Source organism: Gnatocerus cornutus, unplaced genomic scaffold (genome assembly GCF_029298725.1).
Source record: "Gnatocerus cornutus isolate USDA-ARS CGAHR unplaced genomic scaffold, icGnaCorn1.1 ctg00000023.1, whole genome shotgun sequence".
Lineage (NCBI taxonomy): Eukaryota > Metazoa > Arthropoda > Insecta > Coleoptera > Tenebrionidae > Gnatocerus > Gnatocerus cornutus.
This window is the reverse complement of record NW_028275375.1, coordinates 2,640,777-2,667,272: the sequence shown is the minus strand read 5'-3', so window position 1 is coordinate 2,667,272 and position 26,496 is coordinate 2,640,777. Positions and strand designations below refer to the sequence as shown.

At 34.0% G+C, this 26,496-nt stretch overlaps 3 protein-coding genes across 5 annotated transcripts; 1 reads left to right on the top strand and 2 right to left on the bottom strand.

The window, feature by feature from the left end:
* Nucleotides 1-229: 229 nt before the first annotated feature.
* On the bottom strand, nucleotides 230-18,609 carry LOC148166355 (proton channel OtopLc-like). 2 transcript variants are annotated; one of them, XM_088048973.1, is made up of 7 exons: nucleotides 18,144-18,609; nucleotides 12,539-12,730; nucleotides 12,372-12,485; nucleotides 7,670-7,893; nucleotides 7,449-7,625; nucleotides 7,230-7,390; nucleotides 230-4,612 (listed from the first exon to the last, which is right to left on the bottom strand). In XM_088048973.1, the coding sequence occupies exons 1-7, from the start codon at nucleotides 18,347-18,349 to the stop codon at nucleotides 3,458-3,460; spliced, it is 2,229 nt and encodes a 742-aa protein (XP_087905099.1). In that variant the 5' UTR covers nucleotides 18,350-18,609; the 3' UTR covers nucleotides 230-3,457. The 2 variants fall into 2 exon arrangements, with proteins under 2 accessions (XP_087905099.1, XP_087905100.1); XM_088048974.1 differs by lacking the exon at nucleotides 18,144-18,609 and adding an exon at nucleotides 15,485-15,538.
* Nucleotides 18,610-20,443: 1,834 nt separating this feature from the next.
* Nucleotides 20,444-21,653, bottom strand: LOC148166354 (vesicle-associated membrane protein 7-like). Its single transcript, XM_088048693.1, has 5 exons — nucleotides 21,479-21,653; nucleotides 21,220-21,423; nucleotides 20,943-21,171; nucleotides 20,828-20,895; nucleotides 20,444-20,773 (listed from the first exon to the last, which is right to left on the bottom strand). The coding sequence occupies exons 2-5, from the start codon at nucleotides 21,421-21,423 to the stop codon at nucleotides 20,609-20,611; spliced, it is 666 nt and encodes a 221-aa protein (XP_087904819.1). The 5' UTR covers nucleotides 21,479-21,653; the 3' UTR covers nucleotides 20,444-20,608.
* Nucleotides 21,654-21,674: 21 nt separating this feature from the next.
* Nucleotides 21,675-26,036, top strand: LOC148166353 (uncharacterized). Of its 2 annotated transcripts, none has more exons than XM_088048692.1 (3): nucleotides 21,675-21,768; nucleotides 23,241-24,362; nucleotides 24,409-26,036. In XM_088048692.1, the coding sequence occupies exons 1-3, from the start codon at nucleotides 21,750-21,752 to the stop codon at nucleotides 25,791-25,793; spliced, it is 2,526 nt and encodes an 841-aa protein (XP_087904818.1). In that variant the 5' UTR covers nucleotides 21,675-21,749; the 3' UTR covers nucleotides 25,794-26,036. The 2 variants fall into 2 exon arrangements, with proteins under 2 accessions (XP_087904818.1, XP_087904817.1); XM_088048691.1 differs by lacking the exon at nucleotides 21,675-21,768 and adding an exon at nucleotides 21,794-21,909.
* The last annotated feature ends 460 nt before the right edge of the window (nucleotides 26,037-26,496 follow it).

Sequence of the window (26,496 nt, the reverse complement as noted above, 5' to 3'; positions counted from 1 at the left end):
ATAAATAGCCCTCAGATTTTCTTATTACGCTGATGATTAAACATCGCCCTTGAACCCTTGAACTTCATGCCTTTTCCAAAACATCAATTAACATCAAGAAAATCAATTTTGCGACATTTTTAGGATTCAAACACATTTGTATGCTGTCGAGGCAGCAAATTTTATTAGCACTTTGTGAAATTGAAAGAGTAGAAGAATTGTGTCATGTACCGGAAGAAATAAATCTCTGTAAAATTGCGCAATATTTTATTTTATTACCATACATTCAGTATATAACTTGCAATTAAAATTAACATGTAATAAATAAATAAAATGATAGCTATATACAATAAAATTGTAAATCCATAACGAATAAATTATTTACAATTCTCAAATAAATTTATAATTAATATGGCACAAAACATAATAAGCATTTGATTGGCACCAATAATAATTTTTGGTAAACACACTTTAACATCTAGACTACTAAATATTGTTCCCCGAATTTGTACATAACAAAGGATCAACGAGATCAACAACAGAAAGTTTTAACAAAAATCTCGTTGTAGCGAGAGGATCAAAGCAGTTGAGCAAAATTGGTGGAATTGGTGAGAATCTTACACTAAGTGGACTGTGGATCTTCAATTTGTACTTTGTGGAAGACGGACTTGTAAATTCTTATAAAAACGTGTGTAAATTGTGTGTAAAAAGGTCAAAGCGATGATATGAAGGACTAATATGAAAATACGATTTCATGTTCCACAAAATTATTGTTATGAATTTATTCACCCTGTTCGAATTGATCAAACTGTTTCTAGACTACTAACTTGGCTATTACGTTCCGTTTCAGCTTTCCTTTGTATCGAACACACTAAACTATTTCCTTTGAGCCATTAATATGATTTATGGCAACTCATCATTGTTACATTAGGCGGCGGAGAAAACTCTCCCAGGCCGAAAAACTGAACATTACATCCGGACAGTCTTAGTAACCAATCAAAAATTACATTTAAGTGACGAGGAGGATAATATGACTACTTAGGTTAGAATAGATCGCTTGGGGGATATGTAGCAAAAAATCCGTGAAAATATGCAGTAGTGGATTTCGCATATCCAATTTCCCTGAAGTCTTGCAACTACAAAGTTATGTAATATACACTCTTAATACACTGTCATAAAATACAAGATTTAATTAAAGACAACTTACACGTTACTTGAAACTAGATAAGATTTGCGTCGCCAAAAGTCGCACTGGTTTAGGTTTTCCTTGCTTCAGGAGTACCGTAACAGCTACTTTATCGGACTAGTCCAAACAAAAGTTTGAAAAAAATCGAAAGAATTTGAGATTCGCTAGTGCTTCTATGAAAATTCTTTTTAACCATAATTACGATCAAGAATTTTCGTTTTGTCTCAGTAGTACTTTAATAACTACTTTATCTGACTAGTACGAAAAAAGAGACAATTTAAGCTTTGTTAGTACTGTACTCTCCTCTCTGTCTCAGTAGTAATTTAACAACTACACTAACGTTTAAAAATCTTGCACCCTTTTATTAAAACGATGATAAATATTAAAATTTTAATCTGAGCATAATTATAACTTTAATAATTTTATAAAATCTGTATTTTGAGTTCTAAAATTTTGCACTTTGGCACAGTCAATGAAGACTTTAGAAATAGTAACTCACTCAAATTTCATTGTCATAACTTAAAAACTAACAAAAATACGAATTTTAATAATAAAAAGTAGAAAGTTTTTGGTTCTTCTTAAAAGAAAATTTTCTAAAATTTCTATTTGTTCCAAAATTTTGCAATTTGCCACAGGTAATTAACACTTTAAAAGTAGTAACCTACTCAAATTTCGTTGTGATAACTTAAAAACTGACAAATACACTAATTTTACTAATAAAAAGTTGAAAGTTTTTGGTTCGCCCTAAAATAAAATTTTCTCAAATTTGTAGTTTTTGTTCTAAAATTATGCACTTTGGTACACTTAATAAACACTTTAAAAGTAGTAACTTCCCCAAATTTCATTGCCATAAGCTAAAAAATAACAAAGATACGAGTTTTAATATAAAAAAGTTAAAAGTTTTTGATTCGTCCCAAAATAAAATTTTCTAAAATCTGTATTCCATGTTCTAAAATTTTGCACTTTGGCACTGTTAATAAAGACTTTAAAGATAGTAACCTCCCCAAATTTCATTGTCATAACTTAAAAACTAACAAAAATACGAATTTTATTAATAAAAAGCTAAACATTTTTGGTTCGTCCAAAAATAAAATTTTCTAAAATCTGTATTTCTTGTTCTAAAATGTTGCATTTTGACACAGTCAATAAAAACTTTAGAATTAGTAACCTTCCAAAATTTCATTGTCATGACTTGAGAACCAACAAAAATACAAATTTTATTAATAAAAAGTTGAAGGTTTTTAGTTCGTCCTAAAATAAAATTTTCTAAAATCTTTATTTCTTGTTCTAAAATTCTGGACTTTGGTACAGTTAATAAAGACTTTAAAGGTAGTAACCTCCCCAAATTTCATTGTCATAACTTAAAAACTAACAAAAATGCGAATTTTTATAAAGAAAGCTGAAAATTTTTGGTTCGTCCAAAAATAAAATTTTCTAAAATCTGTTTTTCTTGTTCTAAAATTTTGCACTTTGACACAGTTAATGAAGACTTTAGAATTAGTAACCTTCCCAAATTTCATTGTCATAACTTAAAAGCCAACAAAAATACGAACTTTATTAATAAAAAGTTGAAGGTTTTTGGATCGTCCTAAAAAAAAAATCTAAAAACTCTATTTCTTGATTCAAAATTTTGCACTTTGGCACAGTTATTAAAAACTTTAGAAGTAGTAACCTCCCCAAGTATAATTGTCATAACTTAAAAACGAACAAAAATACAAATTTTATTAACAAAAAGCTGAAAATTTTTGGTTCGTCCAAAAATAAAATTTTCTAAAATCTGTATTTCTTGTTCCAAAATTCTGCACTTTGGCACAGTTAATAAACACTTTAGAAGTAGGAGCTTCCCCAAGTTTTGTTCTCATAACTAAAAAAACTACCAAAGATACGAATTTAAAACAAAAAATTAAAAATATTTGATTTTTTGTGTTAGTGAAGTTTATGTCTAGAAATTTTTATCTAATTTAAGATAAAAAAAAAGCTGACTAATTGAAAAGCATGTAATTTCCAGTTTTGTTTAAAATGGAGAAGGTGCAAGACTTTTGAACGTTGGTGTACTTTTTCGGTCTCGTATAAAAAAGTTTGAGAGGCTTTAAGCGTCGCTAAAACTGTGTTTTCCTCTCTGCCCCAGTGATATTTTAATAGCCACTTTATCGAACTAGTCCGAAAAACGTGTTTTATCTAGTACTTCGCTTGCTCCTCCAGTGCGACATCACAACGACATGGACAAACGAACATTCTGCCTCCACCGACAGCCAATTCAGTCTTAAAGGATCCGAAAGCAACCACCGCTGGCTACATGTACGTCGGTTTGATTTTATAGGCGCGTTTCCAAATTTCGCACAAGCAAACGGTCGAGTGAAATCGGTAAAAAATCGCCAAGGGCATAGAGACGTGAGTGATAATAGTCCAAGCCCACAACCCGTAAAAGTGTAATTGAATCGGATGCGATTCCGCTCGCGATTTCTCAAGAGTATTAATGGCCCACATCGCCAAGTTTGTAACCAAAAGAAAAGTAACAATTTGTCTTCCTGGCTTTCGGCGGATCTGCTCTGGGGTCACGCAACTCCTTCTCGACGCGTCGAGAATAAAAATAGTCTGACAAGTGGTCTGGAGGAGTGACGCCAGAGCGGTGACCAACACCAGAACAGTGTTTCTTTGTATGGTGAATTGGCCACCGATGATTGTGAACGTGCTATAAATGAACATTCCAGTTTGGGCGCCGATCAAAAGGATGTTATCTAGTTGGAGATTCTTAGTGCCGTCGTATTTAAGTTGGCGGACCTGCCACATCCCCAAAACAGCCGCGAGAGTGGTCAAACCGTACAACGTCAACTCGCAAATGTTCACTTCGATGACAGCCAAACCGACGAATTCCGACCGCGATATCAACACGAAGAATAAAATCAAAGATATGATTGTTAACACGAGGAGCAAAATCCCGACGAAGAGTCCTTTGTGCGCGCGAGCACAATCAACGGAATAATGATGAGGACTCCTTTTGTACGCCGACAGATCAACCTTCTTGTTGCTACTCAATGGCAACTTCGATATGTTCTTCCACATTACGTACAAAATAGCCGCACAAATCAAACTGTATTCTATTGTACAAGGAAATAGAAACGGCGACGCATCCTGCACCAACGAACCGATAATGTTCGTGCGTCGACACTCGTACAGGTGGTGTGGGCCTTTGAGACCTCTGGCGATGATGTGATGGCCGTGGGCCTCTGGAGGATGGTCCATGGGGACGGCGGGAAGGCCCAAAATGTTACTTTTGTACGGAATTCTATGGGAGATCCGCAGCGAGTTGTTCTCGGGGTTGTAGAACGTGAGGATTTCGTGCTTCGTTTCTTGGACCAACACGTTCAGCCAGACCGAGAGGTTCGTGCCGATCATGTGCATCAGGCCGAATCGGGCAGCGACTTTGTGGCGGTACACTCGCATTTGCTGCAAAAAATTTGAGAATCACAATATTTTTCTGGCTTTTTTTCTCTATCCACCGAAAACACTTTTGTAGCAAAAAAGGGAAAAAAACGTCAAGGTCGCCTTGCTCAAATTAATAACTGAGCCCCAAAACCGCCCTATACAATGCTCCCTTTGAAGGGCCATCTCAAACCTATTTGTAGTAAATCTAACAGTTACTGGAGAAATCGGTAAAAATCCACAAAACTCGTCAAAAGATCACTTATACCTGAAGCAAAATGACGATTTTTGATATAGGCAGAGAGTTTTGAAAGCTGCATTCGCAAAAAAAAGTTGAAATACATCAAATGGTGAGTTTTTAGCAAGATTCAATGGTTAATTATGTAGAAATTGGGAGTAATGTGCATGAAAACCAAAAAATCGTCAATGATACACTTTTTTTTTAAGCAAAATGACGATTTTTGCTATCGACAGACGATTTTAAACTCTGTTTTCGAAACATAGAGGTCGAAATACATATCATAGAAAGTTTTTGGCAAGATCCAACAATTGGTTAATCATAAAAAAATTCAAGAAAAAAGTGCATGAAAGTTGAAAGTTTTTCGTCCGTCCTAAAATAAAATTTTCTAAAATTTAAATTTCATGTTCTAAAATTTTGCACTTTGGCTCAGTTCATAAAGACTTTAAAAGTAGAAACCTCCCTAAATTTTATTGCCATAAGTTAAAAACTAACAAAAAAACGAATTTTAATAAAAAAAGTAGAATGTTTTTCGTTCGTCCTAAAATAAAATTTTCTAAAATCTGTACTTCCTGTTCTAAACTTTTGCGCTTTGGCACAGTTAATAAACAATTTAAAAGTAATAACTTCCTCAAATTTCATTGTCATAACTTAAAAACTAACAAAAATACGAATTTTAATAAAAAAGAGTTGAAAATTTTTGGTTCGGTTTAAAATCAAATTTTCTAAAATATTTATTTTTGTTCTAAAGTTTTACACTTTGGCACAGTTAATAAAAACTTTAAAATTAGTAACCTCCCCAAATTTCATTGTCATAACTTGAATACTAACAAAGATACAAATTTTAATAAAAAAAACTGAAAATTTTTGGTTCGCCCTAAAATGAAATTTTCTATAATCTGTATTTTATGTTTTAAAATTTTGCACTTTGGCACAGTTAATAATGACTTTAGAAGTAGTAACCTCCCCTAGTTTCACTGCTATAAGTTAAAAACCAACAAAAATATAAATTTTAATCAAAAATAGTTGAAAATTTTTGATTCGTCTTAAAATAAAATTTTCTAAAATCTGTATTTCATGTTCTAAAATTTTGCACATTAGCCACAGTTAATAAAGACTTAAAAAGTAAAAACCTCCCCAAATTTTATTGCCATAAAATAAAAACTAACAAAAATACGAATTTTAATAAAAAAAAGTAGAAAGTTTTTCGTTCGTCCTAAAATAATAAAATTTTCTAAAATCTGTACTTCCTGTTCTAAACTTTTGCTCTTTGGCACAGTTAATAAACACTTTAAAAGTAATAACTTTCTCAAATTTCATTGTCATAACTTAAAAACTAACAAAAATACAAATTTTAATAAAAAAAAGTTGAAAATTTTTGGTTCGTCCTAAAATAAAATTTTCTAAAATCTGTATTCCATGTTCTAAAATTTTGCATTTTGGTACAGTTAATAAAGACTTTAAAATTAGTAACCTCTTCAAATTTCATTACTATAAGTTAAGAACTAACAAAAATACGAATTTTAATAAAAAAAAGTTGAAAATTTTTGGTTAGTCCTAAAATAAAATTTTCTAAAATCTGAATTCGATGTTCTAAAATTTTTCACTTTGGCCCAATTAATAAAGACGTGAAAAGTAGTAACTTCCCCAAATTCCATTGCCATAAGTTAAAAACTAACAAAAATTCGAATTTTAATAAAAAAAAGTTGAAAATTTTTGGTTGGTCCTAAAATAAAATTTTCTAAATCTGAATTCGATGTTCTAAAATTTTTTACTTTGGCCCAATTAATAAAGACGTGAAAAGTAGTAACTTCCCCAAATTTCATTGCCATAAGTTAAAAACTAACAAAAATTTGAATTTTAATAAAAAAAAGTTAAAAATTTTTGGTTCGTCCTAAAATAAAATTTTCTTAAATCTGTATTTCTTGATCTAAACTTTTGCACTTTGGCACAGTTAATAAACGCTTTAGAAGTAGTAACCTCCCAAAATTTCATTGTCATAACTTTAAAACTAACAAAAATACGAATTTTAATCAAAAAAAGTTTTTGGTTTGGTTTAAAATAAAATTTTCTAAAATTTTTATTATTATGTTAATTATAAAGAAATCGACAACAATGTGCATGTAAACCAAAAAAATCGTGGAAAAATCACTTAGATTTGAAGGAAAGTGACGATTTTTGCTATCGACAGACGATTTTGAAGGCTGAATTCGCAAAGAAGAGCTTGAAATACATCAAATAGTAAGTTTTCAGCAAGAATGGACGGTTAATTATAGAGAAATCGTCAAAAATTTACTTGAAGTTCAAAAAACTCGCCCTTTGCATTCCTCAGCCAACAGAGAGCGCTTGAAAATCAATAAAGAGCTTCCGCGAGACCGCCAGTGAGGGCGTCACGGTGCTTACCTCGTTATTCAAAAAGATGAAATACATTTGTATAAAAATAAACGCCATCCTAGTGGCCGGCGTCAACGCCAATAAGACGTTGTGGCATTTGGTGTCCCTTTCAAGTTCAAAGTATTGTCCAAATTCCAGCCCTGAGTAAATCATGCTTCCGATTCCAAAAGCTGCAAAGACACGTTTAGCACGTCGAAAACTAGCCTCTTGTTTGAGTTGAATCATTACCGACAGCCCCCATGCGGAGATAAAAGCTCCCATAATGGTTCTGCTTGGTGACCGCCGCTAAAGACGCCCTCCGCGGTCGATTGTACATCTGAGAGCTGGCAGTATCGCCGCTGGTTTCCCCTGTATCATTATCGGATTCGTCCGTTATGCTCTCTTCGTTCTCGCTTTTGGAAGTTTCTGCAAGGAAAGGTTACACCGATCATTTACATTCTTTGTCTTACTGTTGTTGGCTTTGAGTTCGCGTTTTCTCTTCCTTTTGTCTCGGAGCAGCACTGTGTACATGTATAGGAGGAAGAACATACTGCCGATGTAGAGATAAAGATAGTAGGCTTCGTAGAACGACGGAGGAATATAAGTTGAAATCACTTCCGCCATCGGAAACGCCGTTCCCATCACCACCAGCAATTTCCCGTACAGCGCTGACAAAGTCGTCGCCAAAGCGTCCCTGCAATAGAGCAATCAACCTGGAAATTTAAATCGTAATTGCTGCAGAGGAAAAACGTGGAGGTAACGGATCGGTTTTAATAAGCGGCGGAATTGCCTTCCAAGCTTGTCTCTTGCAATATGAGGGTTGCGCCTCTTTAAATGGAAGATTGTTTTATGCATGAAATTTTCAGTGTGGCGAGAAATGCGCGAAAACTTGGGGAATTTATAGGAGTTTATTATCAATAAAAGTCGCCAGTGGTGTGTTAAAAAGGTCCATTTTATGGATGGAAACGTGGTGGCCCTCGGATTTCAATGGATCTCATATTTTCGCGGCCCCCGTTTTTTATTTTTGGAGCACTCTGGAAAAATGTGCAAAAAAAAACAAAAAATTTGTTGAAAAATTACGTATTATTTAAAGCAAATCGACGACTTCTGTTATAGACAGACAGTTTTGAAGACTGAATTTGCAAAATAGTGGCTAAAATACATTATATAGGAAGTTTTTAGCACGATGGAACGGTAAATTAAGGAGAAATTGGCAAAAATGTCCATGAAAATCAAAAAATTAATTTTATTTGAAGCAAAACAAAGATTTCTGCTATCCACAGACGATTTTGAAGGCTGTATTTGCAAAGTAGAGGTCGAAATACATAAAATAGAATTTTTTAGCAAGATCCAACGGTTAATTATGCAGATATCGACAAAAATGTCCATGAAAAGAATAAAAAATGTGAAAAATCACATATTTGAAGCAAAATGACGATTTCCGACATCGACAGACGGTTTTGAAGCCTGTATTCGCAGAGAAGAGGTTGAACTACATTAAATAGTGAGTTTTTAGCAAAATCCAACTGTGAATTATGGAGAAATCTGGAAAAATGTGCAAAAAACTAAAAATTTGTTGAAAAATTACGTATATTTGAAGCAAAACGACGATTTCTGTTACAGACAGACAGTTTTGAAAACTGTATTTGCAAAATAGAGTTAAAAATACATTATATAGGAAGTTTTTAGCAAGATGAAACGGTAAATTATCGAGAAATTGGCAGAAATGTGTATGAAAACCAAAAAGTTGTAAATTTTTTATTCGTTCTAAAATACAATTTTCTAAAATCTGTATTCCATGTTCTAAAATTTTGCACTTTGACAAAGTTAATAAAGACTTTAGAAGTAGAAACCTCCCCAAATTTCATTGCCATAAGTTAAAAACTAACAAAAATACTAATTTTAATAAAAAAGTAGAAAATATTTGGTTCATCCTAAAATAAAATTTTCTAAAATCTGTATTCCATGTTCTAAAATTTTGCGCTTTGACACAGTTAATAATGATTTTAAAAGTAGTAATCTCCCCAAATTTCATTGCCTTAAGTTAAAAACTAACAAAAATACAAATTTTAATAAAAAAAAGTTGAAAATTTTTGATCGTTCTAAAATAAAATTTTCTAAAATCTGAATTCCATGTTCTAAAATTTTGCACTTTGGCACAGTTAATAAAAACTTTAAAATTATTAACCTTCTCCAATTTAATTGCCATAAGTTAAAAACTAACAAAAATACGAATTTTAATAAAAAAGTATAAAATCTTTGGTTCGTCCTAAAATAAATTTTTATAAAATTTGTATTCCATGTTCTAAAATTTTGCACTTTGGCACAGTTAATTATGACTTTAAAAATAGTAACCTCTCTAAATTTCAATGCCAAAAGTTAAAAACTAACAAAAATGCAAATTTTAATAAAAAAAGTTAAAAATTTTTGGTTCGGTCTAAAATAAAATTTTCTAAAATCTGAATTCCATGTTCCAAAATTTTGCATTTTGGCACAGTTAATAAAGACTTTAAAAGTAATAACTTCCCCAAATTTAATTGCCATAAGTTAAAAAATTACAAAAATACGAATTTGAATAAAAAAAAAGTAGAAAATTTTTGGTTCGTCCTAAAATAAATTTTTCTAAAATCTGTATTCCATGTTCTAAAATTTTGCGCTTTGGCACAGTTAATTATGACTTTAAAAGTAGTAATCTCCCAAAATTTTATAGCCATAAGTTAAAAACTAAGAAAAATTCAAATTTTAATAAAAAAAAAGCCGAAAATTTTTGGTTCGTCTTAAAATAAAATTTTCTAAAATTTGTATTCCATGTTCTAAAATTTTGCACTTTGACACAGTTAATAATGATTTTAAAAGTAGTAATCTCCCCAAATTTCATTGCCTTAAGTTAAAAACTAACAAAAATACAAATTTTAATAAAAAAAAGTTGAAAATTTTTTGATCGTCCTAAAATGAAATTTTCTAAAATCTGAATTCCATGTTTTAAAATTTTGCACTTTGGCACAGTTAATAAAAACTTTAAAAGTATTAACCTCCTCCAATATAATTGCCATAAGTTAAAAACTAACAAAAATACGAATTTTAATAAAAAAAGTAGAAAATTTTTGGTTCGTCCTAAAATAAATTTTTATAAAATGTGTATTCATTGTTCTAAAATTTTGCACTTTGGCACAGTTAATTATGACTTTAAAAATAGTAACCTCCGTAAATTTCATTGCCAAAAGATAAAAACTAACAAAAATACAAATTTTAATAAAAAAAGTTAAAAAATCTTGGTTCGGTCTAAAATACAATTTTCTAAAATCTGAATTCCATGTTCTAAAATTTTGCATTTTGGCACAGTTAATAAAGACTTTAAAAGTAGTAACTTCCCCAAATTTAATTGCCATAAGTTAAAAAATTACAAAAATACGAATTTGAATAAAAAAAAAGTAGAAAATTTTTGGTTCGTCCTAAAATAAATTTTTCTAAAATCTGTATTCCATGTTCTAAAATTTTGAGATTCAATTGTCAATGGTTCAATTCAAATTTTGAGATTCAACGGTTAATTATGAAAAAGTTGGCAGAAATGTGCAGAAAAACTGAAAAAAAATGTCAAAAAATCACTTATAATTGAACCAAATTCACGATTTCTGTAATAGACAGATCCAACGATTAATTATGAAGGAAAAAGCGAAATTTTTCAGTATGGCGAAAATGCGCGAATACTTGGGGAATTTATAGGAGATTATTATCAATAAAATTCGCCAGTGGTGTGTTAAAAAGATTCATTTTATGGATGGAACCTCATTTTTTCGCGGTCCCCGTTTTTTATTTTTGAAGCACTTTAATATATAAAATTAATCATAAAAAAATCGCATGAAATGTGGATAAAAACCAAAAAACTCATCGAAAAATTACTTGTATTTAAAGCAACATGACTGTTTCTGTTATAGACAGACGGTTTTGAAAGCTGAATTTGCAAACTAAAGGACAAAATACATTAAATAAAAAGTTTTTAGCAAGATCCAACGGTGAATTATGATGAAATCTGAAAAAATGTGCAAGAAAACCAAAAAATTCGTTGAAAAACTACGTATATTTGAAGCAAAACGACGATTTCTGTTAGAGACAGGCAGTTTTGAAGACTGTATTTGCAAAATAGAGGTAAATTATAGAGAAATTGGCAGAAATGTGCATTAAAACCAAAAAATTACTTATATTTAAAGCAAAACGACGATTTCGGCTATCGATTTTAAATGCTGTATTCGCAAAGTAAAGATCAAAATACGTACATAAAATAGATTTTTTTAGCAAGATCCAAAAGTTAATTATGGAGATCTCGACAGAAATGAGCATAAAAAGAAAAAAAAAATTTGAAAAATCACATATTTGAAGCGAAATAACGATTTCTGACATCGACAGACTGTTTTGAAGGCTGTATTCGCAGAGAAGAAGTTGAACTACATTAAATAGTGATTTTTAGCAAGATTCTTCGGTTAATTATGGAGAAATTAGCAGAAATGTGCAAAAAAACAAAAAAAAATACAAAAAAAACCACTTATATTTGATCCAAAATGACGATTTCTGTTGGACAGACAATTTTGAAGGCTGTATTCGCAAGCTATAATAAGTTTTTAGCAAGATCCAACGGTTAATTATGAAGCAAAAGGCAAAAATTTTTAGTGTAGCGAGAATTTACAAGAGTTAATTATCGATAAAAATCGCCAGTGGTGTGTTAAGAAGGTCCATTTTATAGATGGAAACGTGGTGGCCCTCGGATTTCGGTGGACCTCATTTTTCCGCGGCCCTCGCTTTTTATTTTTGGACCACTAAAATATATAGAATTTCATAAAAGTCGCCAGTGGTGTGTTATAAAAAGGTCCATTTCCGCGAATCCACTTCCGTTTTTATGGACGCGAATAGCTCATGCGAACCGTGCTAAAAAACAGTCCGAGAAACACATCTGAACTTTATCGCCCCCCCAAGTTCGTGTCCTCGCATATTCAAAGATGATTGAAATTATTGCCGACACACTCAACAACACGTCGCTTTCGTACTCTTGAAGGGGAGATCCGCGCACCGGAAAAATCAATATCTCAAGACAACCCTCGTGAGTCTAATCAGTTTAAGACTCCAACAATGACCCGTAAACAGAACTGTATCTCTTAATTCGTGTCTAATTAAACTTACGCCCCCAGTTGCCTCCATTCTATCTGTTTTTCGGCCCGGGAAAGTCGTCTCATCACGGGAAACTGGTGATGGTAGCCGTATGGAGCGACGGCTAAGGGGCCAGGTGACAGAATCCTGAAACGGGATAATTTATGACTATGAAAATTTCGACGTCGTCTTCGTGTTACTTCGGGGGCGAGGCTATGTGAACATGTGCGGTTGGTTTAGAGGATTTCGAAGGAGAAGAGTGATGACTCAACGTTTCTGGTGATACTATGACAGCAGAAGGGGATGCTGGAGACGGCAGAAGAGGGTCACCACCCCCAAGTGCACTGCTTCGACTGCCCCCGCTCATGTTTTGGGGAGGGATCGTCGGCCAACTGCAAATAAAATGACAATTAATGAAAAGTCGTGTTGCGCCCCAATGGTAGTCGGGATTTATGAGGGAAAGATAGGAATGACACGAGTTGAATTGAATGTAATCAATAACATAACAGTTTGAGTTGGTGCTATTTTAGGAAACGTGGCAGTTGGAATGACAGATAAACATCCCTTATTTGTTACTGGTAATGTTTGGGGAGACAAAGGATGAAGCCCTTAATTGAAGCGTTCACTCTCGAGCGAGAACAAACGCTGATCATTTGCACCAAGAAGACAATTGGCGATTAATTGTAAAGTCAAATAAAAGAAAACGCGGTAGATTTCCGATTTTAGAACTCGAGGATAGTTTTAATGAGTGGCGGCTCTAATTGGCCTTTTACTGCCGATTCTAAATCTGCATCTTGTTTTCTCCAAAACGTCAAAATTTTGAGAAAAAAACTAGAAAAAAATCCCCAGATAATGATGATTGAGTGGTGTTACAATTGTCAGAGTTTATCTTCAGAATAAAATTTCCTCAATTTATGTTGTTTGACTTACAATTTTGCAATTTAACGGAGTTAATATGCAACTCGAAATTAGTAACTTCCCCACATTTGATTGCTTTGGCGTTAAAATTGACGGAGTTACACCAGTAATAAATATTTTTCTCAGTTTTATCTTTTCTAAAGAAACAAAAATTTGTAAAATCAGTCCCTTCTGCTTGATAATTTTGAAATTTGGTATAGTTTATAACTAAGTCGAAATTAGTAACCTTCTAAAATTTGATTACCATAGCGTTGAAATTGCCAGAGTTACACCGTTAATAAAAAAAATTAGTTTTCTATTCAGCAAAATATAAAAAAAATATATAAAATTAGTCTTTTCTGCTTTATAATTTTAAAATTAGGTAGACTTAATAACTAAGTCCAAGTTAGTAACCTCCCCTAATTTTGTTACTATAGTGTTACAATTGTTAGAGTTACACCGCTATTAAAAAAAATCAGTTTTTAATTTTACAAAATACAAGAATTTCTATAAAATTCGCCTTTTTTACTTTACAATTTTGAAAATTAGTACAGTTTATGATAAAGTCTAAATTAGTAACCTCTTCAAATTTGATTACCATAGCGTTAAAATTGTAGGAGTTACACCGTTAAAAAAAAATGGTTGTCGTTTCTCCAAAAGAAACATATTTCAAAAAAATTTGTCGCTTTTGCTTTAAAATTAAGAAATTTGGTACAATTAATAACCAAGTCCAAGTTAGTAATCTTCCCAAATTTGGTTACTATAACGTTAAAATTGGCAGAGTTACATTGTTAATAAAAAAAATATGTTTTCGATTCAACTAAATATAAAAAAATATATACAATCAGTCGTTTTTGCTCTAAAATTTTTGAAATTTGGTACAGCTTATAACTAAGTCCAAATTAGTAACCTCCCCAAATTTGATACCCATAGCATCAGAATGGTCAAAGTTATACCGTTAATACAAAAAATCGGTTTTCGATTCAACAAAATATTTATAAAAAACTATAAAATCAATCCATTTCCCCCTATAATTCTGAAATTTAATACAGTTTATAAAAAAATCCAAATTAGTAACCTCCCCAAGTTTGGTTACTATAGTATTAAAATTGTCCGAGTTACACAGTTAATAAAAAAAAATTGGTTTTCGATTAAGCAAAATATAAAAAAAAACTACAAAATCAATTCTTTTTGCTGTATAATTTTTAAATTTGACACAGTTTATAACTAAGTCAAAATCAGTAACCTCCCCAAATTTGATTGCGATATCTTTAAAATTGCCAAAGTTACAAGCTACAGTATTTGTTTCTTCGATTCTTCTTCAGGATAAAAAGTCCAAAATTTATCTTATTTGACTTACAATTTTAAAATTTGGTACAAATACTAACTAAATCCAAATTAGTAACCTCCGCAAATTTGATACTCATAGCATCAGAATTGTCAAAGTTATACCGTTAATAAAAAAAAGTCGGTTTTCGATTCAATAAAATAATGAAAAATTCTGTAAAATCCGTCCTTTTTACTCTATAATTTTGAAATTTGACACGGTTTATAAGTAAGTCCAAATAAGAAACCTCCTCCAATGTGATTGCGATACCGTTAAAATTGCCAAAATTACAAGCTTCAATATTGGTTTTTTCGATTCTCCTTCAGAATAAAAAGTCCAAAATTTATTTTATTTGACTTACAGTTTTGAAGTTTGGCACAAAAACTAACTAAATCCAAATTGGTAACCTCCCCAAATTTGATACCCATAGCATCAGAATTGTCAAAGTTATATCGCTAAAAAAAATTTTTTGATTTTCGATTCAGCAAAATATAAAAAAATCTATAAAATCAGTCCATTTCGCTCTATAATTTTAAAATTTGGAGCAGCCAATAATCAAGTCTAAATTAGTAACATCCCCACATTTGATTACCATAACATTAAAATTATCAGAGTTACAGGCCTTAAGAAACTCAGCTCCTTGATTTTTTTTTAATAAATTAAGATAAGAGCGGTTTAGATGACAAAACTTCAAAAACTCCAATTTTTTCGGTCGCAAATCTGTTTCAGAGGCTCTAAAAGTAACAAAAAACTTCCATCGTGCAGATGTCGTAGTAATTTCCTCTTTAGAAGAACCTAAATTTAAATGAAAGCACTCGAAGACCAAGCCACATGTGTCCAACAAATTATTTCCGTGTTAAAAATAGTAAAGAAAAAGAACTCTCCGAAATTGTCAGCTGCTGTATATAAAAACTATTGTTACCTTTAATGGCCTTCGACGTGCGGGTTAACCATGTCGTTCCATCGCGGCCCTAGACAAACTGAAGGGTAACTAAACCTGATGAGGCAATTATTCCATTGAGTTAAATCAAATCATTAAAAGTGAGCGAATTGTTTCCCACATGCGGTGGCAAATAATGAAGCTTTAAGTCCTCGACCACGTGTAAAGAATTCCACTTTTTGTTCGGAAGCTCTCAGAGCATGCAATTATATTCTTTCCAGTGGAAAAAGTCGGGGTGGAAAATGTTACTACAAGTTGCGATTATAGGGTCAGCGAACTTTAACATAATTCATTGAACAGAAAGGGCGGAAAGGGTAAGTTGCTAAAACTGGTTTAGGTGGAAAAAGTTTATCCTATTAAAAAGGATTTACTTTCGAGTTTTCACGAGGGAAATTCATTGCGAAATGAAAGTAAACAATTGGTTTTCAAAAGAGAGGAATCAATAGGTCAGGGAACGGTCGTCGCTGCAGAGGGTGACGGGTGACACGTTTATGACGGGAATTATCGGCGTTCTGCGCCATTTACTATAAAATATAGCGAGTTATTTATCGGGAACGGAAAGGCTAGAAGAGACTATAAAAGGGCCGTAATGATAAGCGATAAGCTAAAAGAACTAAATCGGTTGGAAAAGAAGCTTTGTACTATTGCTATAATTTCAGAATAAAATTTAAAGAACCATAGAATAAAGACGTAAAATTTTCTATTTTTTTTTAAGTTTCTTATAAACGCTATAATTTCGAAATGTGTGAAGCTAAAAGAATAAAATTTAGTACGGTTACTCAATTGAACCTCTTTATTAACTACACCAACTTACAAAATTATAGGAAAAACGCCTCAAATTTTACAAATTTTCTTTTAAAGGTTGATCCAAAGATTTCCAAAACATTTTTATGAACGCTATAATTTCAAAATGTGTCATGCTACAGAAATAAAATTCGGTAAAGTTACTACTTTGAACCTGTTTATTAACTGTACCTACTTACAAAATTATTGGATAAAGGCGTCCAATTTTATTTTTTTTTTAAGTCGATCCAAAAATTTCCAAAACTTTACTTTACTTTACGTTAGTAAAGTTTGGTAACGTTACTTCTTTGAACCCGTTTATTAACTGTACCAACTTACAAAATTATAGGATAAATACTTCAAATTTGAATTTTTTTTAAAAGGACTATCTAAAAATTTACAAAACTTTCGTTTGAACGCTATAATTTCGAAATGTGTAATGCTAGAAAAGTAAAATTTAGAAAGATTACTACTTTAAGCCTGTGTATTAACTATACCAACTTGCAAAATTATAGGACAAATAAGTAAAATTTTACAATTTTTTTTGAAGGACGAAATAAAAATTTTCAAAACTTTCTTATGATCGCTATAATTTTGAAATATGTATTGCTAGAGGAGTAAAATTTGGTAAGGTTACTTCTTTGAACCCGTTTATTAACTATACCAACTTATAAAATTATAGCATAAATGCGTTCAATTTTACAAATTTTCTTTTAAAAAACGATCCAAAAATTTCCAAAACCTTTTTATAATCGCTATAATTTTGAAATGTGTGACGCTAGAGGAGTCAAATTTGGTAAGGTTACTACTTTGAACCCGTATATTAACTGTACTAACTTACAAAATTATAAGGACACATAGAGCCAATTTTTAATTTTTTTTTTTTAAGAGCTGTCGACAATTTTCCAAAACTTTCTTATAAACGCTATAATTTTGAAATCTGTAAAGCTAGAGGAGTAAAATTTGGTAGGGTTTCTACTTCGAACCCATTTATTAACTGTACTAATTTACAAAATTGTAGAACAAATACATCAAATTTTAAAAAATGTCTTTTAAAGAACTACCCGAAAATTTCCTAAACTTTCTTATAATCGCTATAATTTCAAAATGTGTGATGCTAAAACAGTAAATTTTGGTGGAGTTATTACTTTGAACCCGCTTGCCAACTGCACCAATTAAACTGCAAAATTATAGAGCAAATATGTCAAATTTAAAAAAAAAAATCTGTTGTGGAGCGACCCAAAATTTTCCCAAACAATTTCGAAATTTGGATTTGAACCTGTTTGTTAACTACACCAAGTCTTAAAACTCTCGAATGCTCTGATGGAAAACACAGCTTTCGTGTTTTCGCGCAATTTCAGTTAATTAAAGCAAATTTTAGTACTAACAGCCCTCATTTACTGAATCCACGATTTGACCATTCCAACTAATTAACAAGCCCAACCCCTAAATACGACGTGGATTTGGGGTAAAACTGAGTATTTTCATTGCATTTCGGACCGCAACATGTTCCTTAGTTATCTCTCTTTTCCAGAAGATACAAATGGGAAGCACGGGGAGCGATAAATTATGTTTTTCTATCCCCTGGCTTATTTGGGTTTGGGTGTGAAAGCTTTTGTAAAATATACATTCCGACGAATAGCATGTTAAAAAAACATAATTTTCCGCTCAGAAAAGCTCAAATTGTTGTCATTTCCAAGATGTAGAACTAATAGGAAACAAGCCTATAAATCATATCAAATTCCGTTATTAGCATCTCTTTCGTCCTTATAAGGTGAAACAAGAACTGGCGGATCGAAGAAGCAATTTAATCCGAAAGTGTGGGATTTTCTGTAAACAGATACACTAAATCACGTACCTTTCTCCCTCAGTCTTCCCGTGCCCCAGAGCGGTGGGGGTTGCCGTGGTATCGGCAGTAGTGTCCCCGAGGTCAGCGGCAGAAGTAGTTGCCATCTCCTCAATATCAGAATCAATTCCTTTATCGAAATCCATATAAAAGGAATCCCTGGAGTCACTGGACCCCCGTCTCAACTTGAGACTTAAATCCGGGGAGCTATCATCCATCGTAATTATCGATTTATTATTCCCGGACGAACACACACTTCCGCTTTAACATTCTTCTTTTTTTCTTTGACCTGGTAGTACCAAACGGTACTACAGTCGAATCCTGTTACTCCAACTCACATCACTCAGACTTTTCTAATCGATAAAATCCGTCTCTTCCTTCTAAGAAGTGCAATAAGATTCAGTGCGAGATTTCACGCATTTTAGCTCTTACATCGTAACGTTTCCAACACCGACACCGTCCGCACTCCACTGACGCTCGGCTCTCTTTTATGTGTAAGCTGCAGCGGAGTCAACGACATAGCTATACATCCTTCGTGGAGTAGGGGGTGTGTACCACCAGAGGGTAGGAGATGCGGGGTGAGACCACGCGCTGGAAGGTGAAAGGGTGCGACATCGATCGGGGGCTGCATCACAGTGGAGTCACCTTTTGTACGATTTATGGAAGGCGATTCTAGTAAAGTAGTAACGGGTTCATTCATGGAGCGGTTTTTATTGGGGATGGGCGATTCATAAAGGATTCAAAAAAACTCAAAGGATCCTCAGGTATTGGAACTGTTTTACTTTTTGAAAATCGCAATCGAGCTTCCAGTTTTCCAGAATTTTCAAAGAAATCTTCAGGATTCTTAACGATCTAAATGAATCTTAAAAAATCTAAAATAATTTTAGAGGCTCTCAATGAAGCTCGCAGAATTCCAGAAGATCTTAAAGTCCCTACAAACTTTCCAAGGACCTCAAAGACTTTACAGTCTCTAAACTAATCTAAACAAATCGATGGATCCTAAAACATTTTTCGAAAAGACTTTGAAATGCTTCTAAAAAACTCTGCAATCTTCAGAATTCTAGAGAATCTTAAAGATGCTAAAACAATTCTAAATAATTAAAAAAAAAACGAAAAAAAATTGTCAAAGATTTTAGATGTCATATAAAAAATCAAGAATTAAATTCAATAAAGTAATTCTATTTGGTGCATGATTTAATTAGCTTAGAAATTCGTCCAATAAAGAGTTTGAAACATCTAGCCAATGAATGTATCTAAAATACTCTGCAATTTTACAGAATTCTAAGAAATCGTAAAGATGCTAAAATAATTTAAAATAATTAAGGAAAGATGAGAAAAAATTGTCAAAAATTTTTGTAACAAAAAACACACGATAAAGATAATCCCAGCCAATGGCAAAATTCTTTTTTGGGTTTTAATCCGATTTCTCCATTTTGTTACGAAGAAAGGGTGGATCTTTAAATAAAAATTCTTAAAATTGCTCTCTTTTTCTCAAGAAGTTTGTAATTTAAAATCGAAAAAACATTCTACTTTAGATTACAATAAGATTTAGATTTCCACTTTTTTGGTACATTTTTTTTTCAAAATTTGTTGACTAATATGTATTCTTATGCAAAATATTTTAAAAAAAGCATAAAAAATACGATGTATGTATTTATGTATGTATAATACATATTATGTACGTTTTTATTTTTTATTTCTTTAAAAATTCATACTTTCTATTCATGTGATCGTTGATATACATATTTAGAAACGATCTAAGCAGGCTTTGGAGACTGTCTAATCTAAGCAAGCCTTGCGATTGTTTAATATACCTAAGCAAGTCTTGGACTGTCTAAACTAATTGTTATCGAGATTTGGAGACTGCCTAATAATCTAAGCAGCTTTTTTAGACAATCTAATCTAGCAAGCTTTGAAGTGTTTAATCTAAGGAGGCTTTGGAGACTGTTTAATTCTAAATAGATCGTCTTGCGACTGTCTAATATAAGTAGGCTTTGAAGACTGTCTAATCTAAGCAGGCTTTGAAGACTGTCTAATGTAAACAGGCCTTGCGACTGCCTAATATAAGCAAGCTTTGGACTGTCTAATCTAAACAAGCTTTGGATACTGTCTAATCTAAGTAGGCCTTGATCTGTCTAAATTGAAGCCGGATTTGGAGACTGACTAATCTAAGCAGGCTTTGGAAACTTTGTAATCTAAGCAGGTCGTGTACTTCAGACTGTTGTTCCTGCATGAAAACGAAATTATTTAAACAGTGCTGCCAACATGTTGGGCCTCCTAAAGGTTTTGTATTGGAGAATAACACCAAAAAACACTTGCAAATTGCTTTATTTATATAACAATACTTTGGCTACTTAGAAAATTATAAATTAACATGAGTAAACTTAACATACAAAATAGTGTCTTTACTATGATAATAACACTATAATATTATATGTACATAAGATAAAATTTTGACCGATTAAGAATTAAAACGTTTACTTCTTAGCAAGGCAACTTTGCCAAAGAAGTCCTCCACAAGCCATACAAACAATAAAGTAAACAATCACAAGAACAACTCCTCCAATGATAAAATAAAGTTTCACGTTTTTCCAGAACATGGAACGCGCCAAGTTTCGACTAGTTTTCCTGAAGGTAACAGACTGGAAAATGAAAAATCTTTAGTCAGGGAAACTCAGGAAATGATTGATACGTACGCCGCTGTTCAAATTTTCCGCTTTGTTTACCAAAAGCTCCAGTCTTTCCCCTCTCATTGCCACGTTATCTGAGATAAATGAGATAATTAATGGGTCAAGTTTATGACGTCATTACCTATATTCTTGACCATGATATTCTTCAACTCATCCAATTCTCCATGAACTCTGGAAATTGTATCAACGTCATGTGATTCTGAATAATGTTTCATTTCGTTTGCTAGGACTCTGGAAAATTCCGAATTCATGGCGTATGCAATGGCGCTGTTTGAGGGCTCCCCATATGAAGTTTTGAATCTTCTTTTGATCTCATTGAGGAATAGAAACGCCCGTGACCTCTCAAACTCCTAAAAGTAAACAAAATTACTATTGGAATGTCGAGTTTTACGACGCACATCATCAGTGATACACATATAGATAATCTGATTTTCAGAAATGTAATGAAATAGGTAATTCCCATGAGAATAAGTAAGTTTCTCATCATGCTCTGGTATCTTTCCAATGATTTGCTCGGTAACTTCAGCAAAATTGCCCGCACACGAAGCGTATCTAACTAGGACAGTATTTCCCCGAGAAATAACACTGTAGAGAATCGGCATCTAAAATAATGGATTTTAGTTAATTGACCTCAAATTTAGTGCGATTGAAATTTACCGTGACAATGTTAGATGCGCGTCTAAGAAGTTGAACAACCACTGGTCACTGTGAAAAGTGTAAACAAATCTCTTTCAAGGCTAACTGTGTTCGAAGGAATTTGCAAGTTTTTAGAACAATAACAAATGTGTCATGTCTGTCAAAGTGACAGTGACAGTTCGTGTTGAAGAGCGCATGCGCGAGATAACGGCAGTGGCGTAGTTAGGGAAGGGCCGGTGACTAAGGATTGTTTTTATACCTCTGGTCGGGTGGGACGTGTGTGTGGCTCAAGATGCCTTCAAATTCGAAAGGTCAGACAATACTTAGAATAAAAAAAAGTGATTTAAATTAGTGTGTTGAGTTTTGTACCCTCACAATCTTCGATTGTTTAAATAAATTCGTTTTGGGCCAAATGTTGCAATATTGTGAAATTCTAAAGGGACTTTTTATAGGTAATTACTGATAGCACTGATAAGAAATCTTAGAGATTCGAAAACGCAATCCAAAATACACATTGGACTTCTTTAAGGGCTCGCACTAATTAATTAAATGACCTTAATACACATCAAATGTCATGTAAAAACGGCAAATGTCAAATTCTGGGGAGCAAAGATGCCAACCTTGTTATCTCAAAATTTCCAAAAATAATTCATCAAGATTCCTACTTGAAATAAATGCATAATTATAGTATATCCGGCAAGAGATTGGGAGATCTTGACAGTTGATATATAGTTTGGCATCAAATTATGCTGGAAAATACACTAAAAGCACTAAATTCCTACGCGAAGTGGGTCGACAGCAAGTGGGCTTATTTTGTTATTTTAAATTTCGCGCGTATAGTTTATCCGGTGAGATTGGGAGATTTCGACATTTGACATATAGGTTGGTAGCAAATTATGCTACAAAATACACTAAAAACACTAAATTCCTACGCGAAATGGGTTGACAGGGTTGTCAGTAACTGGGGTTACTTTGTTATTTTAAATTTCGCGCGTATGGTACACTTTTTATCGCGTAGATTTAATGACTTTTCTGTCATTCAATCTCTCACCGTACAAACTATACGCTACACTTTTTACCGAGTATTTAAATATAATGACTTTTCTGTCATTCATTCTCTCGCTGTACGAACTATATTGTACATAACTGTCAAAGTGCAGATTTATAACTTAAAGGGCATTTTTCCTGCAGAGAATTTTTGTAGGCGCCAAATTTAAAAAACAGCCATGTGATTGGTTTTTCACCTCAGCGAATTACACAATGCTGATTTTTTAAACTCTCGCTATTTTTGGGGAATGTCAAACAAGAACTGTAACATTTGTCAAATTATCATCAAAAACTTGACAGTTGCTTGTGGCGCCATCTATTGATTAAAATTGACATATTTCCGATACAGGTATCTATTTTACCTCTTTGAAATCTTAGTGATTTTTAAAACTCTTAAAAAATCGGAAAGTTCTCTGCTGGAAAAATGCTTTATTTTGGCCGCCACTGTTTTGTAAAACGGCTTTTTTAATAAATCACGCCATTGAAATTCAAGTTATAGTTACCTAAACATTAAAATTCCCCTAGATTCGTTTGAACATTGAAAAAAAAATAATTCCTCTAATACTTCAAAAATCCGCAGATTCGGTGAAAAGACTTGGTAACAGTGCTACCAACTGCTACAGATTAAAATTACTAGGAGCTGCTACCAACTTTACTTGAAAACTCTTCTGATTCTTAAAATTTTCTCTACACATATTTTTTTTTATAGTTTCTCTAAATTTTCTGTTTTTTTAAGACTCCCAACTGTGCACCTCCCTCGGTTGGACCCCCCTGCACATCGCCACAGAACAACAAGACACCAACGAAGTAAAAAAACTTCTTCATTCTTCAAACATCAACGTCCCGGACAACTTCAAACGCACCCCCCTGTCGATAGCCGCCTCCAAAGGCAACATCCAACTCACCACTCTTTTCGTAGAAGCCGGAGCTGATGTTAACACCGGATTTCCTCTTCACTACGCCTCCGAAAAAGGCCACATTGAAGTAGTTCGTTATCTTGTACAAAAAGGCGCCGATGTGAATCTAACAAAGGATCAGAACTACCCTCTGATAATCGCAGCGAATTATGGGTACTTGGAGGTGGTGAAGTTCCTCGTCGAACATGGGGGCGAAATAGACCGCAGGAATGAACAAAACGAGACTGCTTTACACAGAGCGTGTTACTCGGATAATTGTGACCTCATCGCCTTCCTGGTGGACTCAGGATGCGATGTTAATGCTGCCGACAGGTACGACTTTACTCCTCTTCAGGTTTGTTTGAGTTACCATGAAGACAATCCAGAGCCGATGAAAGTTTTGTTAAGTAAAGGAGCATCTTTGGAAAAGTACGATTCGCAAAAATTGTCGTTCTTGCACGAATCTTGTAATCCTGAGGCCACTCTGGAGTTAATCAAACACGGAGCGGATGTTAACTCTCTTGATATAAGAAACGAAACTCCTTTGTACGCCGCGTGCGAATCTGAGTACTCTGACTGTGCAAAAACACTTCTTCAGCACGGAGCTGATCCGAACATTGTGGCGTCTGGAGGATGGACTGCTCTTCATCTCGCTGCAAAACACGGCGATTTGGAGTTGGTGGAGGAGTTGGTTAAGCGCAACGCTGATGTTAATGCAGTTGGGGCCCAAAATGTTATTCCGTTGCATTTGGCTGTTAAAGGGGGGCACTGTGATGTGGTGCGCCTTTTGGTAGAACATGGGTCACTGGTAGACGTTCCTATTGTTGAAGTTGAAGATGTTAACAGTTACGCGGGGAAAGTGTTCAAGGGGGATGGCGAATCTCCCTTGTCTCTGGCACGGAAGGGTGGATACAAAGACATTGAAGAAGTTCTTCAAGGGTGTCGTCACCAAACTGAAAAGAGTGAGTAAAAGTGGTAGTTTTCCCTTAAACCAAGAGTTTGTTTCAGGTTGTAACGCAACCATTTCGTTGGTAACATCCGATAGTCTCGACCAAATCAAGAATTTTTCTTCGGACGATAACAGATTGACCTCCAGAGACTCTTTGGGATGGACTCTACTCCACCACTCCGTCTACAATCGTCTCTACGACATGTCCTGTGAACTCATCAAGAAAGGTCTGGATGTTAACTCTCTGGACAAATTCGAACGTACTCCTCTTTCCCTTGCCGCCTTTTCGAACGACGTCCACCTGATCCGTCTCCTGGTGGATAATTCTGCGGACGTGAACCTCGGAGTTCCTTTGCTTTACGCCATCAATAATCAATCAGAGGAAGCTGTCTTGGAACTAATCAAAAGCAACTGTGATGTAAACATCAAAAACAAGACCTTTGCTAAACATCCTGCTTTAGTAGAAGCAGCCTTTGAAGGTCTCTCCTCTATCGTCACGGCTTTGGTGGAAAACAACGCTGATGTCAACGGTGTTAACAAATATGGAGAAACTGCTCTTCATAGAGCATGTAACTGTGGCGATGTTGAATCAGTCCGCGTGTTGGTCGACAACGGAGCTGATGTTAACAGTGTGGATATCTGCAAAGAGACTCCTCTTATCTCTGCAGCGTTGGGCGCCAGCCACACTGTCGTTAAAATCCTCGTAGATAAAGGAGCCGATGTCCACTGGTTGGACAACTCGCGATGGACACCTCTTCATCGCGCTTGTCGTGACGAACTCAGCACTCTCGAGTTGTTGTCAGCCGGTGCTGATGTCAACTATTTCAACGACAACGTGGAATCTCCTCTTTTCATCGCAGCGGCCTTCCCGAAGGTCGTTCGAGTTCTTCTTGACCACAACGCCGATCCCAGTTTCGTTGCCTTCGGAGGATGGACTCCTCTCCACGAGAGCATCTCCGAAGGAAACCTGGAATCCGTCAAACTGTTTTTGGATCATGGTATCGATGTCAACAGAGGAAGTGCTGAGAACGTCCTTCCTGTTTATTTAGCTGCGATCGGTGGTCATTGCGAGATCCTCCAAGAGCTGTTAAATCGCGGGTCTTACATCGATCCTGTGATTTTGGATGTTGGTGCAATCAGAATCGAACCGTATTATTTCGGTTATGGCAAACGGTATCAGATTGTGGCTGGAAACACTCCATTGCTTGGAGCGGCTGCTAGGGGGCATCTGGGAGCTATCAAGGTGTTGCTTTCTTCAGGAGCTGATTTGAAGGCGAGGAACGCAGGAGGAAACACTGCTTTACATGAGGCGGCTGCTGGAGGTTTTAAGGACGTTGTGAAGTTTTTGGTGAACGCTGGAATTGACGCCTCGCTGAAGAATAACGAGAAGAAGACTGCGCTAGACTTGGCACAGAGTGAAGATCTTATCACTTTGTTAAGTTAAGAGTGACATACTGCATATTTTAAGGTATCCATTTAAATTTCCAATTGGAGTTGGCTTACATTTAAAAAGTCATGTCGTAACTAACACCACCGTACCAGTTTTAACACATTAACATGAAATATTTGAGAGTTTTGATAGTTTTCGATCACGAAACGACATGCGTTTAAAATACATGGCCTGTCTAGAGTGGAAATTTAATGGATCACACGATATAATTTATTGCAATAAAAACTGTGATGATTTTATTGGGGAATTAATTTATCTCCGGTTGGTATCTTATCTTTCAAAGTGTACGCCGGTTAATCCGTTTGGGATTATGAATTGCCATGCAAGATGTCAAACTATGTGAGCAGGTCTACCAACAGATTTCAAATTTTACAGCTTCTTGGACGCCGTTTTTTTTCCAGTTCTCCTTTTGAACTCGATTATTAGATTCAGTTTTCATATTCTTGCAAGTTTCTTTTCAAAACGATGTTATTTCCTTTAAGGTGAGCTTTATCGCAAAATTTAAAATAAAAATCGCAGATGGCTGTGCTTGCAGTGACTTTAAAATATCCATTTGCAGTTGGCTTTGAGGAAACATTTCAAGTCGTAGCTTACACCATCGGAGCAGTTTGGACGCAAGAAAATTAAATATTTGGGAAACTTGACAACTTTCGAGCAAGAACGTTTAAAATACATAGTCTCCCAAGTGTAGTGTCCC